Raw genomic sequence first — 18,606 nt, 5'->3', positions numbered from 1 at the left:
GTAAATATAAAATAAAAATTATATAGTTAACGAAAAATTGAGTACATAATAGATATAGGATTTTATTAGATCGTAATATTAATATTTTTTACACTCTGTCACCCGTAATGAACGGCGGTTGTCATCACAAACCTAGATAGTAGTTAAACGTTACTAATGCAGCTTGGGGCTTTTGCCATCGATTCGTGCATACGCATACAACTGACCCGGTCCTGCACTCTATCACTTCAGTAATCGGATAAATAAAGTGGAAGAATTGGAAAAGTCGTGCTGCTGTTTATATATCGAAGTAAAGGTCAATATGAACGAGAGTTGACGATACACGGGAATGTTTGTATCTTGTACTTGTGACTGATGTCACACTAAGTGTTTCAATATCCAAGTGTTTCATGATGTGTACATTTTATCAAATGGCAAAAATATAATTATAATAACAAAATATAACGGAGCTATTACAAAAATTAATACTGGATAATATCGCGGTGCCAACTAAAAATAAATGATCAATGATCATCACTTATTTTTAATGATAGTAATTAATTTTTGTTGAAAGATATTTGAATACCATCTACTTCAAATTTTTTGAAATAAACTGATTTAATAATAATATTTAACATCATTGGAATGAACCATTTTCACAAATATACAAGAGAAAAGAACTTAGGTAATATAAGTTCTTCGCTTAGATACCATTTCAAAGACACATTTTTAATGTAGATGATTATGTTACATCATTACTATAATACTTAGTTAAATGTACGTCCTATAATATTGTTAATGTTTATGCTTTATATTTTATAAAACTGTTAAAGTTGAAAGTTTATAATTTATATTTATATTACTTACTTTGTAACTTATTTTAATTTCAAAACCGTACATTTTACACAAATCGTAATAAAATCTAAAATAATTAAACGAAAAAGACACTTAGGACTTAGAAGGTATGCTACATTAAACGTATAATTTATATTAATATACTAAATATACTGATATGATTAAAAAAACTACAAGATTAATTTCATCCATTGGATTGATCGTATATGTTATTATATGCTATGTTTTTGTATCGAATTTAAAAAAAATCTCATTTATTATTATTAAAGGACAATTTTTTATATAATATTTAAATTTGCACTAATAAAAATGTAAAATAAATTTTTAGCGGAGTTTGGTTGTGGTTATTTTTCTTGAATTGTTTGTATTCGAATTATCCATTTTAATTTACTGCTATAACTATTACCCTATGAAGTTTCATAAATTACAAATAGTTATAATTGATAAAATTGGAATACAGTTTATAGACTAAAATTATATTATTATTATTTTGTTGAATTAAATATTTATTTTTAAAATATCTTCTTACAAACTTTATCGAAAATTTAAAGAAATACAGATACAGTGAAGAATATATCTTTAACTTTTTTTGTGTAACTTTAAAAATCATTTTTAGTTTTTATTTTTAACTTAAACATAAATAAGTATGTGTAATAAAAAAATAATTGATCATTACATTTTTTTTCAATTTTACCTTTAATTACTTAAATATTTTAAATATGATTGAATGTTTAAAATACTTCATTAGGCGGATGAGTTAATAATATATTTTAAATAACATTGAACATTCTTAATTAACAAAATTTATTGATGCATATTTTATTATTTACGATTTATTTTTTTCAAATTATGAATTTTTAATTATTACACAGAGAATACTTAAATCATACATATTCAATGGCCAGTAAATACTGATCATTGCAGTGCTAATAGTGAATAACTCACAAAATTACAATAAACATCGATTGATTTTCTTCTTGATGTACTTTAAAACCTACATTAAATTTGTCTATTAAGGATAACATTTACATATTAAAATTAAAAAATAATATTCCACGAGTGCTATACATTTAAATAATAAATTAATTTGTAAAATATTTGTCAGGAGTTTTGAAACTCCGGTTGTAAATTTATTTTATCCCCAATAAGTAAATAGCACAATACAATACTTATAAATGTATCATCGAAATTTTCGAAAAAAAAAAACTGTTGCGTACGTGAGATATTTTGTACCTATATAATTAAAAAATTTGATAAAGATTAGTTATATTTAATGTACCTAACATAATATTATGTCCGATATAGCAGTCTTCGGTGACAGGTGGTCAAACCTTACCCAGTTGTTGTAAAGCCATATATAATATATAAGCCGTGTATATTTAAGCACGATACATAGCCGCTCGAAATGAGAATAAAAGTAAAATGAATAATAACTAAATCGTATTTAATTTACTTTAAATTATAATCTGAGCTATCGTATTTTAAAATCATTTACCATTATTCACTAAAAACTTTTAAAGAAAAGTTGTTTTACTATTAATATAAACGAATATTTAAAAATTAAAAAATTATCATAGTTATTTACACAGTATAAATAAAAAAAATATATTTCTTTTTTTAAATATTTTATAATATTATTACTATTATTATTATTATTATTATTAATATAAAACCTAAAAAGACTACAAATGTTTTTTAGTCAACTTTATAATGAAATAGAAAAATCAGATAATTTTTAAAGTTATTGAAGATTTAATAAAACATAAAATCTTTCATTAAATGTATCCAAAGGTTGATATTTCCCTTTTCACTATTTTTTGGAATTATCTCTGTGGTGATATAAACATTTTATTTAGGTAAACACGTTTAGTTAACAATATAAGAGATCAACAAGTTTCAGCCATTATCACTTAAAATAAGAAAACAATGTTTTTCTTCTCCAAAAATCAATTTTAAAGTGTCTCCAAGTAGAATTAATAATCTGATAAAGTAAACTGAAATATCCAGTGAGATAAGTTTTTGAAATATATTTAAAAATAGGATAAAATTATGCAAGTATACGACTTTACCATTTAATAATGATAACGTTAAAAAATAGCCCAACGTGTTGGGTATTGGCCCACCTAACTATCAAAAAATATTTATAATATTATATGAAAAACATAACATAATATTATAAATTATAATATGATTGAACGGTCGTGTTTAAGGAAGGTATATTTTAAAAAGGGAATAGAATCGATATATTATTATAATAACATGTCTCTCTATAGAAAAATATTAAAAATATAAATTTAGATTTAAAATTCAGTAAATATTAAATACATTTAATATATTTACAAATAGGGATATTTTAAATCAAATTAAAAACAATTTAAGCATTTTCTAATTTAATGAAAAAATATATACAACATAGGTATATATGTATAGCGCTATAATAAAATGTAAGTACACGACAGAGTTAGGTTATAAAATTAGCATTCATATTAAACCAAGTGATATGTATTATATTTTATATGTAATAAAAAATTTAATATAAAAATTAAATTGTTTCAAACAAAAAAATTATACATTTTTGTAAAGACCAATGTAAAATGATTTTCTTTATTTTACCAAGTTAATTTACATAAATGTACTTTCCTTATATTTATAAATTATATAAATGAATGTACATTATTAAATATTAGTCATTTTTTTTTTCTTCATCCCTGTTAAAATACGCTTACACCAATACACTTAAAGTATATCAAATTGTTATTTATGATACTTTTGTAATACCTATAAGAATGTAATCATAATACACTTACATTAATAATTTTAAAGTATACCATCAAAGTTATTAACAGTAACCAGGTATCATAATAATACTGATAAACCAAATAAAATATTAAAATGTAAACAATAAAATAATATTTCTGTTATGGATTTCAAATAACTATTCAAGATAACACCAGAGATAAACATATTTATTTACTGTGATGATAAAAAGTTTCTAAAAACGTATAACTATTTCTAATTATTTATTATTCATTATTTATATAATTATATTTTAAGATATTCTGCAATGAAATCGAACAGTTTTATAATACATGTTGACGATAATATCATATTTTTTTTTTTCATATATATATATAAATCATTGTCTAATATATTAATATCATACAATTACTATGGAAACAAATATATATGTATGAATTAGGCAGGTACATAGGATTTTCTCTGTTCATATAAATCTAATTTTAGAGTATTGTATGAATATTGAATAGTGGTTGCTATTCCATATTTGCATTAAGGATATTAAGTAAATTTAAACAATTTAATAGTGGTATTACGTTTTAAAACATAATGCAGGTTTTCATTGATAATATTATATTTTATACAATATACATGTATATTGTATATGTACACTTGGACATAAAAAAAAAAAAAAAAATAATAAAGTTATTTACGAGTGGTTAGTATTTCACATTTATTATACCAAAATTTAATTATCTATGGATTAATTAAAAAAATAATAATAATAATAATAATTCTAGAATCTAATGAAATTTTTTATTTTTTCATTATCCTTAAGCGCGTCATTTTAATATTATATTTTATTATAAACGACACATTACTATTTCATTTTTAATAAAATAGGGTTTTAATTAAAATATCATTTGATATATTAGTTGATAGTATGTTAATAATGACTATATTTTAATTTTAAATAACTTCACTAAAAAATCTAAACAAAAGTAATATAATTTAAATGTGTAAAAATTAAGGGGAGGCGTAGCGTGATAATATTGTAGTAACACAACAGTGACAAGTTATAAAGTTATAGTTATTTTATTTTTAACGTCGAAAAATATTATACATATGTATTGCACTAAAAACCTACGCTTAAAGTGGTGAAAATTGTAAACACTTACTCTGTATTAATCAAAATCTGTTTTGTTAAATAAAATTCTAAATTTCAAATAATTGGTTTGAAATTATATCACTAGAGCTCGCACTGATTTCAAATACAAGAAAAATAATCTAATACATAATAATATGATATTATTAAAATGGTGAGTATTTTTTTTTTTTTTGCATGATAACTAAGGTTATGCTATTTATGACCTTAATGACTCTAAAAATACAAGCAAATATTATAAAAAATATATCAAGGTATGTAATTTTATGGTATTATATAAAGCGTTAAAAAAAGTGTTACCCGTAATTCGTTCAAAATGGACTGCATAATACACATTTCAAAATATTATTAATATGTGACATAATATTCTCGATCCTGTACAATTTACAAGCACAGCTCCTATATGATATACAGATATATTTAATAAACATAATAACACTAAAATATTTTTTTAAATGTTTTTCAAAATCTTAAATTTAAGAAATATGAAATATAACTTATAAAATTATAGTGTAGAAAAAATATTAAAAATAAAGTAACTCATTTTGTAGTTTAGAGTTCTTTAAAATATGAAAAAATAAATAAAATACGATTGCTCGGCAATTAATAATAAAAAAAAACATATCTAAAAGTTAAAACATTTTAATAGCCATTAATAAGACAATTTAAAAATAAATAAAATATTAAATTACTATTAAATCAAGTTTTATACATGGAACATAAAAATGTTCATATGGCAAAAAAGTCATGCGTTACAATTTTAAAAAATCGGGAAAGTCGTTCTGCTGTATAGTACCTAGTTGTTGAGTGTAACTCGTTATTAAATACACTGTTATGGATACGTTGAATTCAATTAAAATGATAAATCATTGTATAAGATGAAATACGGTGTTTTAAGTTGAGATGGTTTGGGTTTGTTATCTAACTAATATTACTATAAAGATATTTTATAAAGTATATTATATTTATATTGCTAAAAGTTATTTATTTTTATATTAGATAAAGAGTAAATTAATTTATTTCTTATAACAAAAAAAAAATAATAATAATAATATACACATAAATATAATTTGTATCATTATATTTTATTTTATTACTTATATGAGTAGTTAATATTTAATAGTTTACATAAACTTATAAGTATACACCAACGTACCATTGAATGGTATGATGTGTTTACACTATATAACTTAAAATTAGTCAGAATATTTTGAAAATGTTATTATGTTAAATAAAACGATTTTTGTCAATTTACATTATTTAAAGTGTACAATATACTTAAATAACAACTATTATTATTTCATTATACAATATTTTTTCATGTATTTTAGTTCAAATCAGTTAAATACAGTATAAAATTTAAAATACTGCAGTTAACTATTTATTTTTTTAAATTACCCCAACTACAGTGTGAATGATATGAACGAAAAATTATCATTTACCGCCGAACGATCGATATATACAATTATAATGCCTTACTAAATTTGAATAATTTAACTCTAACTAGGGTATTTTATCAAATTATTATTTTTTATTATAATCTTCAAACAAAAACACTGTTATATTAAAGATGTATAGTTGGAAATCAGGAAAATTCTCCAAACCAATGTAATTTGTTAAGTGTGCAATTTTGATGATATATATATATTATATATAATAATATTATACATTATACTAAATTTATTATGCGCATATTTACTTTAGACTGTTGAATACTTAGCGCATATATCTATACTCGACGTTGTGAACTATAATTTTATTTTATCATCGTGATTATTATTCTGCGTATCGTATGATCATTTCAAAGTAGTATATCTGTGTCCGGTGTGGTTCGATAATTCAGTTGATTAAATACTATACTGACAATATTATTTGAGTCACCACACACTTATTATTCTCGAACAGCCACTATTGCAATAAACATATTATATTATATTATAATAGTCTGTCGTCATCATGCACATAAATAGTTACCACGCAGTCACCACGGTATTATAATATACCTGTTACAGCAGACCGGTATACTATTACGGCTGAAAACGTCGTGTACGCACAGGAGTCGGAAGGAGAGCATCTGTTATGTGTACCTATGAGTAAAAGTTTGAATATAAATTAGGGTGAACGCGTTACCGGACGGCATTAAAATAACGTCTTTGTGGGTACAGTGCCGCGTCCGCCTCTCATCCTTTCCCATGAGCATATAATCCGCACACGTACCTCCCAAAGGGCACGACGGCAAAAGTCCTTTCCTCCACACCAAAACTGTATAATATTTATACACGCATATCTCCCGTCTCTCCGCCCGTCATCGTCGTCCGGTCACGGTTCAACTCACCGACTATTCCGGAGCCGTCCGCGGTCGTCCGCCGTTTATACGTGTTTAGGTCCACAATCCACACAGGCCAAAGGTCCTCTTATACTTTTCCTCCGTCCGCGCGCGCCACCTTTTAATTTGACACGTACTACACTGATGCCACTACTACTATCGCAGCCGGTAATTCCACCGAGACGCACAACACATTCGTGGACAGACGTTCCTCTATACAGAAATTTGCATAAATCATAATACCGGTCCAATCCCACCGCGCCTATACTCAGCAGTCGTGGACGTGCAAAAACCAACGCATCGCTGCACCATTGAATTCGCCAAAGTACAACACGCGTGTATTGCGGTTCAAATAACCATACTTACCGAACTTTCATCATAGCCACTGTCCTTTACTGCGAGTGAGCGAGTTTTTCTCCTACGGTCGTGGACGGGTGGCAAGCGTCACCGCAGCTGGAATTCCAGAATTCACGGTCGGTGGTTTCCGCGCCTGGACCGAGATGTAATGATATCATCTCGCATTTCTATTGTGGGGCTTAGATTTTCGAACCCTGCGACTTAGACCCACCACTTTGCATCGCATTATATGGACTCGTGTTTAGTATCACCTGCCTATATTTTAATAGCTAGGACTACAATATCTATGCAAAATTAAATGTTAAAATATGTATATGGTTTGATAAAAAATTAAAAATTATAAAAATATACAACGATAAATGTGAAGAAAATATTACATTTAGTATAAAAAATTTTGACGTTTTAAGTTTCTAAAATCTACAACATTTATTAATGTATTATATATTTATATGTAACAATGATTATAGTGTACATATTGTTGTGTAATAAAATGTCAATTTAATGAAATAGATACAAGATATTTTTCATAAAATAGAAATCCATTAACTGAAATAATGTTTTCACTAAGTATATTTGACATTTATTATAAAGATGAATATGAAAAAAAAAATATGTTTTCTCAAAATATGAGATTTATTTTTGTAGCTCTAATGTATTTAAACTGATATTATTTTACACGCACACATTGTACGAGATTAAAAAAAATAATAATTCTGTTTACTGTTGCAGTAAAAAAAAAAAAAATTGTTTTCATTTTCAGCATTTGATAGTACTACGCTGAAGCTATAATAATATTTTGTAAACTATTAGCCTTTGATACCAATTACCTAAGTAGGTACCTATAAAATAATGCAATTTCGTAGAGACATAATATGAAAATATAAACAATTTATTAATATGAAATTAAAGCCCAATTATTATGCGTAATCTTATATCAGATAGCTCTAGTATAACAATATTATTATAAGCAGGAGTTCTTCGGTAATAATAATAATAATAATAATAATAAATATTACATCGTAAATGATAAATCCTTTGTAGTTTTAACTAGTTCAACCTAAACAAATATTTTAATACCAGATTATGGCCCACTAGTTTTGTATTAAAACTACTCATAGACAATGCAAATGTATGTCATGTATGTGTGTGTTTGTGAAGAATGATTGGCATATACATTTGACGATCAAAAATATGCTCAAGTTTGTATTTTGTAATCATAGTAAATTGGGTTTGTTTTTTTTATCTTGTTTTAATATAATATTATTATTTAAAATATATTCTACGTTATAATAACAAGTGGAGTCGAGTTAACTCTTATGGTTTCTACGTATTAATCTTGCATGCCATGACTTCGTGTGGACTAAAAATATGCGACAATATTGTTTTCTGTACATACTTAGTTTAAATTTCATCAACAACTTCAGTTTTATATTATTTAAAGTATTAAATTAAAGCTTTGATTTTAAAAAGAGTAGCTCAGTCTAGTTGGTTTATAATCATAATGGCAATGTATGGAAAGGAAAATAGTGGTAGTTTTTCACAGAAATTTCTCATTCTGCTTTTCTATTTTAAATTATGCCTAGTAATTGTCTATATGTTATTTTGATTTGATAAATATTATCTATACTAATCGAAAACTATTTATTTTTACTTACCCATACTATAGCTATTTTCAGTTACAAAATTTATCGTAACTAACAAACATTTAAAAATCTATCGTGTTTATATTGTTTTTCTTATTGAAAAATCCAATTAATATAATGTATTAATATATTAATACAATTAATTATAATTCACATTTTCGTAAACTCTCTCGTGTATATATATATATAAGCTATATTTAAATTTGTCAATACATGAGTTTATGGTATGTATTAAGTTATGACAATGTAGATAAGTGATCGAAAAAACTTCTAATTTTAGACGCACGTATAACGCTATATGCTACACTAGAAATAAAATATAAAGTTACCACAGTTTAAGTAAACCGTATAATTTCACGGAAAAAATAAACAAAATTCACCTCAATAACCAACTCAACAGATATATTATAATAAAAACATCAAGATTATAATTTTATTACGTGTATATAATTATTGTTCTTCAAATATCTTACATGGCCATACGATGCTAACAGTTTAACTACATTTTATAATTTACATTTTTTACGCAAAATATATTCTTAATCAGTAAAATGTGTCGCAGTTATTTAGTAGGTATCAGTATTTATCAAATTTTGATATGCAATTAAGTTTTTAGTTGTTATAAAATTTAATTTTAGATAAAAGTTTTAAAGCATTTTAGATTATTATTATTATTATTATTATTATTTTTTTTTTTTTATAGAAAGAAGAGAAAAATTAATATATACTAATAAATTATGTTGCTATTACTTAACATTAATCAAACCTTCTTTAAAATCATTAAATGACAGTATCTTGCGTAAACCGTTTATCCGAAATATGATTGTAATAAACCAAAAACATAAAAAATACACTTAACTATAATGTGCAGTCATAAATAAGATTTTCATTCTAAAAGTTTGTATTGCTATTATAATGCGAGTTTTTTAGGAACAACGACTAGACATATTTTAGTAGGCACTTTAAAATATGGAATCTTGTATATTATAAGCTATAATCTTTCACGCAAGCATATTTGTATAATACTCCGTAACTCGATAAAATTAAAATACAATACAAATTATCATTTATTATCTATATTTTTAATTTAAAGACTTAATAATATGAATAAATATATTTTAAACAAACTCATTCATAGTGAACAAAACATTAATGGTTGTGAAATAATTAACAATCTACAATCATAATATCATTTTGTATTCAATATATTTAATAATATATAGAATACATATAAATTGTATACATTTAATCTTTAATCGTATAATGGACATTGTTTAGATATATCCAATCATTGAAGTATAATACATTTTTCAATTAGCATACTTTATTTGTATTGAATTATTTGGAGTAATGAAATACATGAAATACAATCTAAAGCATAAAACTGTATGTCATTTAATTGATAGAATTTTCAAAAATTTTTCAGCTTACACATTAAATAAATATTGTAGATGACTTTTCAAGCGTGTGCTAAAAGAATATAAAGTATGTCATTTTGATAACCTTTGATCATATACAATTGTATAGGAGTAAGAAGGTATATTTAGTCTTTGATTGATAAATTATTAACGGTGGTTATTAATACTTTTTACAAAGGCAATAATATATTGAATAAGATATATCACAATAAGATTTAGCAACATAACTGTCAGTTATTAATATTTTACTGAGTTAATGATCAACTCATAAATAGATATGCATTCTTATGGCTACGAAATAATCTATTTTTAGATTTGAAAAACAATCTTAAAACAGTTATTGCATCTTCCAAAAACATTTAATACCTAATCATCATTAAATTTGGCATATTTCAATTATATAATTATGTATAATAATTTTAAATATTATGCTGTGTATTTATTATAGTTATATTATAAGTGAAAAAAAAATGTAAGTGGTTTTTTATTTTTTTTTTTTAGTATATCAATTATTTTTATTGTGTCGATTGTGTATTTATTAATAAATAAACAAAAATATATCAAGTAGGTATTCATAGTAAAAATAAAACACAATGTAACAAAAATTATAAAATCCAAGTTATTAAATAATATTAATAACGAAATGAAAACATTACATAATGAATGATTAATAATCAGCATAATTTTAACACATAATAAATACACAGACAATAAAAAAAAAAAAAAAAAATATATGGTTTAGATAAAGGCAATGTGCATTTGTACATAAAGTAAATGTATCAGATTTTTACATGTATTATAACTATTTATTATAAAATAACTTAAGTTAACTATTAAATTTAAATTAAATAACGTAAAATCAACAGACCTTGATATTGTGAATTTGTGCCACGTATGAAAATATACACCAAATATTTTCACTGTGAACATTTTATTTAGATATGTATTTAATTATTTAAAATATCTATACTTTAAATAACTATCATGTTGGTAAAATACTAGTAATAGCTTAAAAATGTATTTTTAAAATCAAAACTCTTGTTGGTAGACGGTAGTGAATAGTGATGTACCTAAATACGCCCCTGGTGATGTTTAAAAATATATTCTTTTGTTAAATTTTTTATAATCGCAATAATATTTTTGTGAATAAACAAGATGAGTGTTCAAAAATAAGCGGACGATTCAAAAGTTAAGCACTTATTTTGTATTGAATAATATTGTAAAATATCTAGAAAATATTTCGTATAGTTATTTTTCATCGGAAACAAATAATACTGAACAAATTGATCAGACAAAAATAAAAAAAATAAATACTATAAACCACTTCACTCGGAATTTAAATAAAAATATAGCTGCATAAATTGTATTGTTTCAAATGATTTTTCATAAAAATGTACTATATTTCCATGAAACAATTACCTGAAATATGGCCGGCCTATGTTATAACCTCGTTTAAAAACTCACTATTTTCGCTCCACTTACACTTATTTTAATATAAAACAGTTTCACAAAATTTAATAATAAAATCTAGAAGGGGCTCGGTTTTATCGGTCATTGAGTGCACTTGTCCGTCGCTCGAGTTATTTGGGGAATCGTAAGTTCCTACACGAGAGTAGCAGGTAAAAAATTACATACGTTAGTTTTTACAAATGTGATGTGTTAATTCCTACTGGTGCTCTAACCGAGCTTGGCCACACGGTTAGACATGTAAAAAATATCAAACAGAACAAATCTTCATTGCTGTTATTTTTTTGTATACCAAAAGTAATAATTCGGATATTTTCAATATTACTAAGCTATTGTATATCTCCGTCGTGGTTGAAAAACCATAAAAGTTTCACATCGATCCGCCTTAATGCCATAACTGTCAGGTTTACGATCACACTAAAACATTATGTTCGTAAAAATTTCGCTTTATCAAATGTGGTGATGAACACCTATCGGAAAAGTGTTCCAGAGACAGTAGTCTTCCTGTTAAATGCGCACTCTGCGCAGTTGCTCATACATCTTCTTACAAAAGCTACCCAGTAAAATCATGTCACCTTATTTAAAAAATACAAGTTGAAAATAAAATCCGTTCCCTTTCTAGACCAGCCAAGTCCGCACATTCCGAGAACCACTGCAGTTCCAAACAACACAGTACCTACGCCACCATCATAGCAAATCAACCACCAAATGATCCATCTGAAAAATTATCCAAACTTATCAGTGAAATTTCAAACACCTCACGTCCATTAGTTAAGCTACTTAAAACGATTTTAGATAAACTAAACTCTACCTTATCTACTCTCCAATAATCTAAAACACCATTATATCAGCTTAAAAAATCTACTTATCTTTATCTTATATGATTTATGAACCTATAATACTATTTTATTAATACTATCTATATCTTTGTGCTTATATAATATTTTGACTGTTGCAATATGTTCAATTTTCAATTATATTAATCTTATTAAATTTTTAGTTGTTAAACATTCATTGTTTTAACTAATAGCTATCAAATACTAATAATAAAAAAAAAAAATCTAGAGTGAATATTCTAATAATTAATTGTATATATTTGCCAACCAGTTTATTATTATATATATACATACTTTTGTTTATTTAAACGTTGATAAAATATTTTATTAAGTTGCATAATAAGCATAAAAATTCAATACTGTAAAGATTTTAGGTTGTATTAGTGGAAATATTGAAGGAATAATTAATTTAAACTATAATTTATGAACTACCTATTTGGTTTTTGTACAAGTATATAAGTAAAACTTGATAATATCTTAAAATAGTTAGTTTTTATTCGAAATAAGCAAAAAAAAAAAAATATAAATATAAAAAAATAAAAATATTTTACATAGAATGCGTTTAAAATTTAAATCAATTTATTACATGTTTCGAGTACTTGATATAAAATACTCGGTTTCTATTTTTTAACTTACCAAGACAATTTTTTTTTGGATATACTGTTCACAAAATTTACAATTATATTACATTTTTTAGATTCCTAAATCATATTAGAATATACATCAATGTTATTACACAATAAATGATATTATAACAATAAAAAACGTTTCATGAAATTACTATCTATGTAACTTTTAGATTTCCATATATAATATAAAGCTAAAAAAATGACAACAATTCAAAATCAATTCATAATTGGTGAATTTAAATACTGATAAAGTAGTTATCACAATTATACTATTATTAAATTAACCAAAATTGAATGTTAACCTTTTTCAGTGTTTAACTCCATGGAACTATTAGAATTAAATTTAAAATATTTCAAAGTTGATATATTTGGTTAGACATTTAATGGATTTGATGGTTATAATAGTTAGAAATAAATGATGAACAAAATAAATAAATTGTTATCTTGACATAAAAAAAAAAAACCCATGAATATAAATAAATTGTTTTTTCCTAATGAAAAATGATAGATATTAATTTACCGTACCATTATGATTCACTAAATCGTATCATGTGTTCCGTATTAAAATATTTAAAATACTAACCACTGAAAATGCTTGAAAAAATAATTTAGGATTTTTGTTTTATAAACAATACGTTTATTATGAAATGATAAAAATAGATCTGTGTTATTGTAATTTGAAAGCTATACTTAATTTAAAAGACTCTATATTTAGTTTAAACATTATGGTGTTTTAATATAATTAGTTACTTTGATTAATGTTCTTCGTTAAGTTGTTGACGTCTATAACGAAAAGTAGGAATTTTTTGTCGCATATTTATCATATAACCAGCATAATGGATATAACAAAATCAAAGGCGTGTAAGGAAATGTATCTTTTTTTTTTTTTTACTAACACTACAACTAGTACAACAGCCATTACGATATTACTGTTGTCTATATGTCACTTGTAAATACAGCGTTCGAAAATAATAATAAGCAGTACATATGTCAGATTCCTGTAAAACCGAATTGAATTTGTATTTACTGTCGAAACCAACGATACAATATGGCGTTTGGGGCGTGTGCATTAAACTTAAACTTTAGATAAATCATTGAAATTTCAGAAACAGATGTTATACGTCCGTGTATAATATATATATTTTATGGTGGGTACCGCATATTATTTTGTTTGGAAACGCCAAAGTGGCAGTATGGCAGTGTTTGCATGGCAGAAGATGGAAATCCAGTATGCACAGTATATTATAATCAACTCGTAAGCTTTTGGGGTTATTTTGCCATTTCAGTTTGAAGTCAGGTAAAAGGGTTTAAGTTAATGAAGAAGACATCGACCCGGGTGACCCATGAATTCATTATTAACCTTACTAATATCGGTGGCTAGTCACCGGAGCAGTTCGATATCGGCGGCGGTGGCGACGGCGTGGCGCGGCGATGCAAAGCTAAAGTAATGCATTAAAGTGGAGAAGGGTGGGAGGCAAAGTTCCGAGTCCTGTATACAACAAGCTCACCCGCTGTACGATGGACGATAGGCAATGAAAAGGTCACTACTACTATACATAGAGGACGGGTCTATATTGCTGGGGACGGTCGAGAGCACTTGAGCTGTTTGAGAAATTGATTCGGCAATAAATAGAACTCGGCCAAATGAACTAAACTCGAGTTGTTTTCACTCGCCTGTTCTACCCGTCTAAGGTAACTTAACAGCGATCGGTCACGTTATAGTGGAATCCCACGTTGTAAACAAATAAGACTTCAACATTGAATATTTGTCTTTAACTGAGGGCAAAATGTTTGGACAACTGATCAATAGCAATACTATATCGTTTCGATCATCGAATCCGAAAAAAAACAACGATATTAATTTATTCGTTCTCAGTGTAATATGAATACAATAATATTAATTTAATTATAAATAACGCAACCATTATTTAAACACTATAAAAAACTGATTTTTTTTCCTATATGGCTGATCAATTATACATTTATTATACTAGGTAAACATTACGTAACAGTAAATTATTTTTCAAAAGATAATGATTAACTAATGCTTTTATTATTTTTTATCTCTGTGATTTATTTGATTCAATTCAAAATAGATATATTTTTAGTAACATATCAAATTTAATATGATTTTATAGTTTAATTCTACTATGCACAGAAATAAAAAAAATAAATTATCAATATTATAATAATCATTTATTCAAATTTTAATTGTAATGAAAAACATAGACTTACTCGTAAGGATATTAATGTTTTGGAATTAAAACTATTTATACTAATCAAAAATCATTAAATTCGCTTTTCTTGTACGTGTTTCAATGAATATATTATAACAGAAATAGCCTCTAAGATTGCGTTACTAAGAGGAAATCGTTTTCACGATTCTGTTTACCTGGAAACTTTGATACAATAATGCTTGTTGACATTTGCATGTCACCTTAAAATGTGTTTATTAATGTTTAAGTTTCTGCTCAAGAGTCATTCGAGAGGATTCTTCATTAAGTCTGTTGAAAAGAAAATGTGATAAACATAATCAAAATAGTTAAAATATTCCAGATATTTTATAACATCATTATTTATTTGTTATTTATAGTATACTATGCCTAAATAAAAATATAATTTTTATTTAGCCTTGATTAATTATTAATTCATTATGAATAAATGCATAATAATTCTATTAAATAGAACAATTTACAGAGTTATTTTATAAATAGGTAAGCCTACTGTAATATATTTTAATTTTTATAATATATATTTTACAAAATACGGATTATATTATTAAACAGCTGTAGATATTTATAATTTAAATAGTGTATATGTAAATGAACAAAATGCACATAATGTTCTAGCCTGTCACATATCACATTGGTATCTATTGAAAATATAAATTTATTTAAGTTTCATATTATTTTTAATATAACAATAATAACAGTAATATTAATTATAGAATTTTATAGTATTTGGTTGTAGAATTGTATATTATAATTGGTACTTGTACAACAATTTAATTTGATTATTTTTTTTTAATTAGTTCAAGATCAAATATTTGACGATATTGCGCAGGATAATTACATTAATCATGGTGAGTTATTTTTATGTTATAATATAGATTATATATCATAATAATTATTTATTGTATTCATAGATATTTCTCATATAAGTGACTCTGATCCTGATGAAGAACCTACACAAACTGTGCGAAATACTGGACGTCCTAGAAAAACACCTCAACAAGATGATAATCCTAGACAGTGGAGAGATGACGACTCAGTAATTAATTCATATATATTTAATCCTGACAATGGAGATTACAGTATTAACCCTGATTTGTACGACACATTATATGATGGTTCTCCTATTGATTTTTATCACTTAATAATAGATCAAAATATTATAAATAATATTGTCATTGAAACCAATAAGTATGCTGCACAGCAAATAGCCAGCAAAGTTATTTCTCCACATTCACGTCTTAATAAGTGGTATGATACTAAGGAAAGTGAAATTAAATGTTTTTTAGGCCTTTTAATGTGGACTGGTTTAGTTTCTCTACCTTCCTATGATTTATATTGGAGTACTTCAGCCATTTTTAAAACTGAATTTAGTATGTTTATGAGTAGGAATAGGTTTGAAATTTTATTGCAAATGATTCATTTTGCAGATAACAGTCAGGCAGATCCAAATAACCGTTTGTATAAATTAGGAAGTGTAATAAATGATGTAATGACCAACTCAAATACTTGTATGCAGCCATATGATAGTTTTTGTATTGATGAGTCCTTGATTAAATTTATGGGTAGATTGTCATTCAAACAATACATAAAGAACAAAAAAAGTAGATTCGGTATTAAACTATTCAAACTTTGTATTTCTCCATGTTATACACTAGCAATCAAAGTTTATGCTGGTAAAGAGGCCAATGCAGAACTAAATGTAGGCTCAAAAATAGTACTTGAGTTATCTGAACCATACTTAGATTGTGGGAGAACTCTTTATGTTGATAACTGGTATACTAGTATTGAACTAGCCGAGTCACTAAATGATAGGCAAACACATTTGGTTGGAACCTTGAGGGCAAACAGGAAATCTAATCCAAAAGATGTCACACAAAAAAAATTAAAAAGGGGTGAAGTTATTTCAATGCGAAGCTCTTCAAATATTTTAGTTCTTAAATGGAAGGATAAACGTGATCTGTACATGTTATCTACAAAACATAATAGTGAAATGATATCAATTGATCACCATGGTAAATATATTAAGAAACCTAAAGTCGTAATAGATTATAACTTAGGTAAATCACCAATTGAGTTCTTATTCCAACCCATTGCGCCGCAGTATTAAATGGTATAAAAAGGTTGTCTTAGATACATTGCTAAATATTGGAGTTGTAAATTCACTTGTTTTATTTAATAAAGTAACTAATTCTAAGATGACAATTACTGCTTTTCGGACAATTTTAGTAGAAAACTTGGTAAAAACAAATGATATAATGCATCCAGAAGTAACTATGAACCATGATTTTGTTAAAGCTGGAAGAAGTAGATGTTTTAAGTGCTATAACAAAATGGTATCTGAAAAGGGTAGGACATATGCACAAAATCATTCAACAAAAGTGTATACTAAATGTTTAGCTTGTAACAAATATTACTGCCAAATGTGTTTCATGAGAGATCATAAAATTAAAAAATAATATTTTTAATATTATTAAGACTAGACAGTTTGTCCATAGTTAATTAATAGGTACTCAAAAAAAAGATAATTTTTGAGTTTTTTTTATTGCAAGTGATATTATTATTATAATAAATGTTGAAAAGTAATTCAATTTTCCAGACATGAATTTTCTTAAAAAAATGTTAAATATTTGTTATTTCCTAAGTCGTTTTTTCTCCTAAAAAGATATTGTAAATGGTGACTAGTCAGTTAACAGTCAATTTTTTATTTTAAACATAATATTATGTGATACATTAGAAAAAAAAGACTTATGTTTGTTATTACTTATTACCTATGTTATTTTATTATATGATGTTAATCATTTTTATATTAGTTTTAAGTTTTTTTATTATGTGATAATTAATTATTATTATAAAATGTGTGAAATATTTCAATATTCTTAGACATGTTACTAAGTTCTAATATTATATTTTGTTCAAAAGGTGATCAATTTATGTTGTTATTTTAAAATTTGTTTTTTTAAA

General features: G+C 25.2%; 1 protein-coding gene across 1 annotated transcript in view; it reads left to right on the top strand.

Annotated features, from left to right (window-relative positions):
* Positions 1-17,752, top strand: part of LOC112593268 (piggyBac transposable element-derived protein 4-like) — a 42,475-nt gene extending 24,723 nt beyond the window's left edge. Inside the window, exons 2-5 of the mRNA XM_025337631.1 lie at positions 16,443-16,493; positions 16,557-16,724; positions 16,932-17,015; positions 17,073-17,752. Coding sequence (XP_025193416.1) covers positions 16,443-16,493; positions 16,557-16,724; positions 16,932-17,015; positions 17,073-17,752 — 983 coding nt within the window. The remainder of the gene's footprint in view (positions 1-16,442; positions 16,494-16,556; positions 16,725-16,931; positions 17,016-17,072) is intronic.
* The last annotated feature ends 854 nt before the right edge of the window (positions 17,753-18,606 follow it).

This window comes from Melanaphis sacchari, unplaced genomic scaffold, assembly GCF_002803265.2.
Source record: "Melanaphis sacchari strain LSU unplaced genomic scaffold, SCAv2.0 Contig1_pilon_pilon, whole genome shotgun sequence".
In the NCBI taxonomy this organism is placed as follows: Eukaryota; Metazoa; Arthropoda; class Insecta; order Hemiptera; family Aphididae; genus Melanaphis; species Melanaphis sacchari.
The sequence above is the reverse complement of the archived record's forward strand: the minus strand, read 5'-3'. Positions and strand labels throughout refer to the sequence as shown.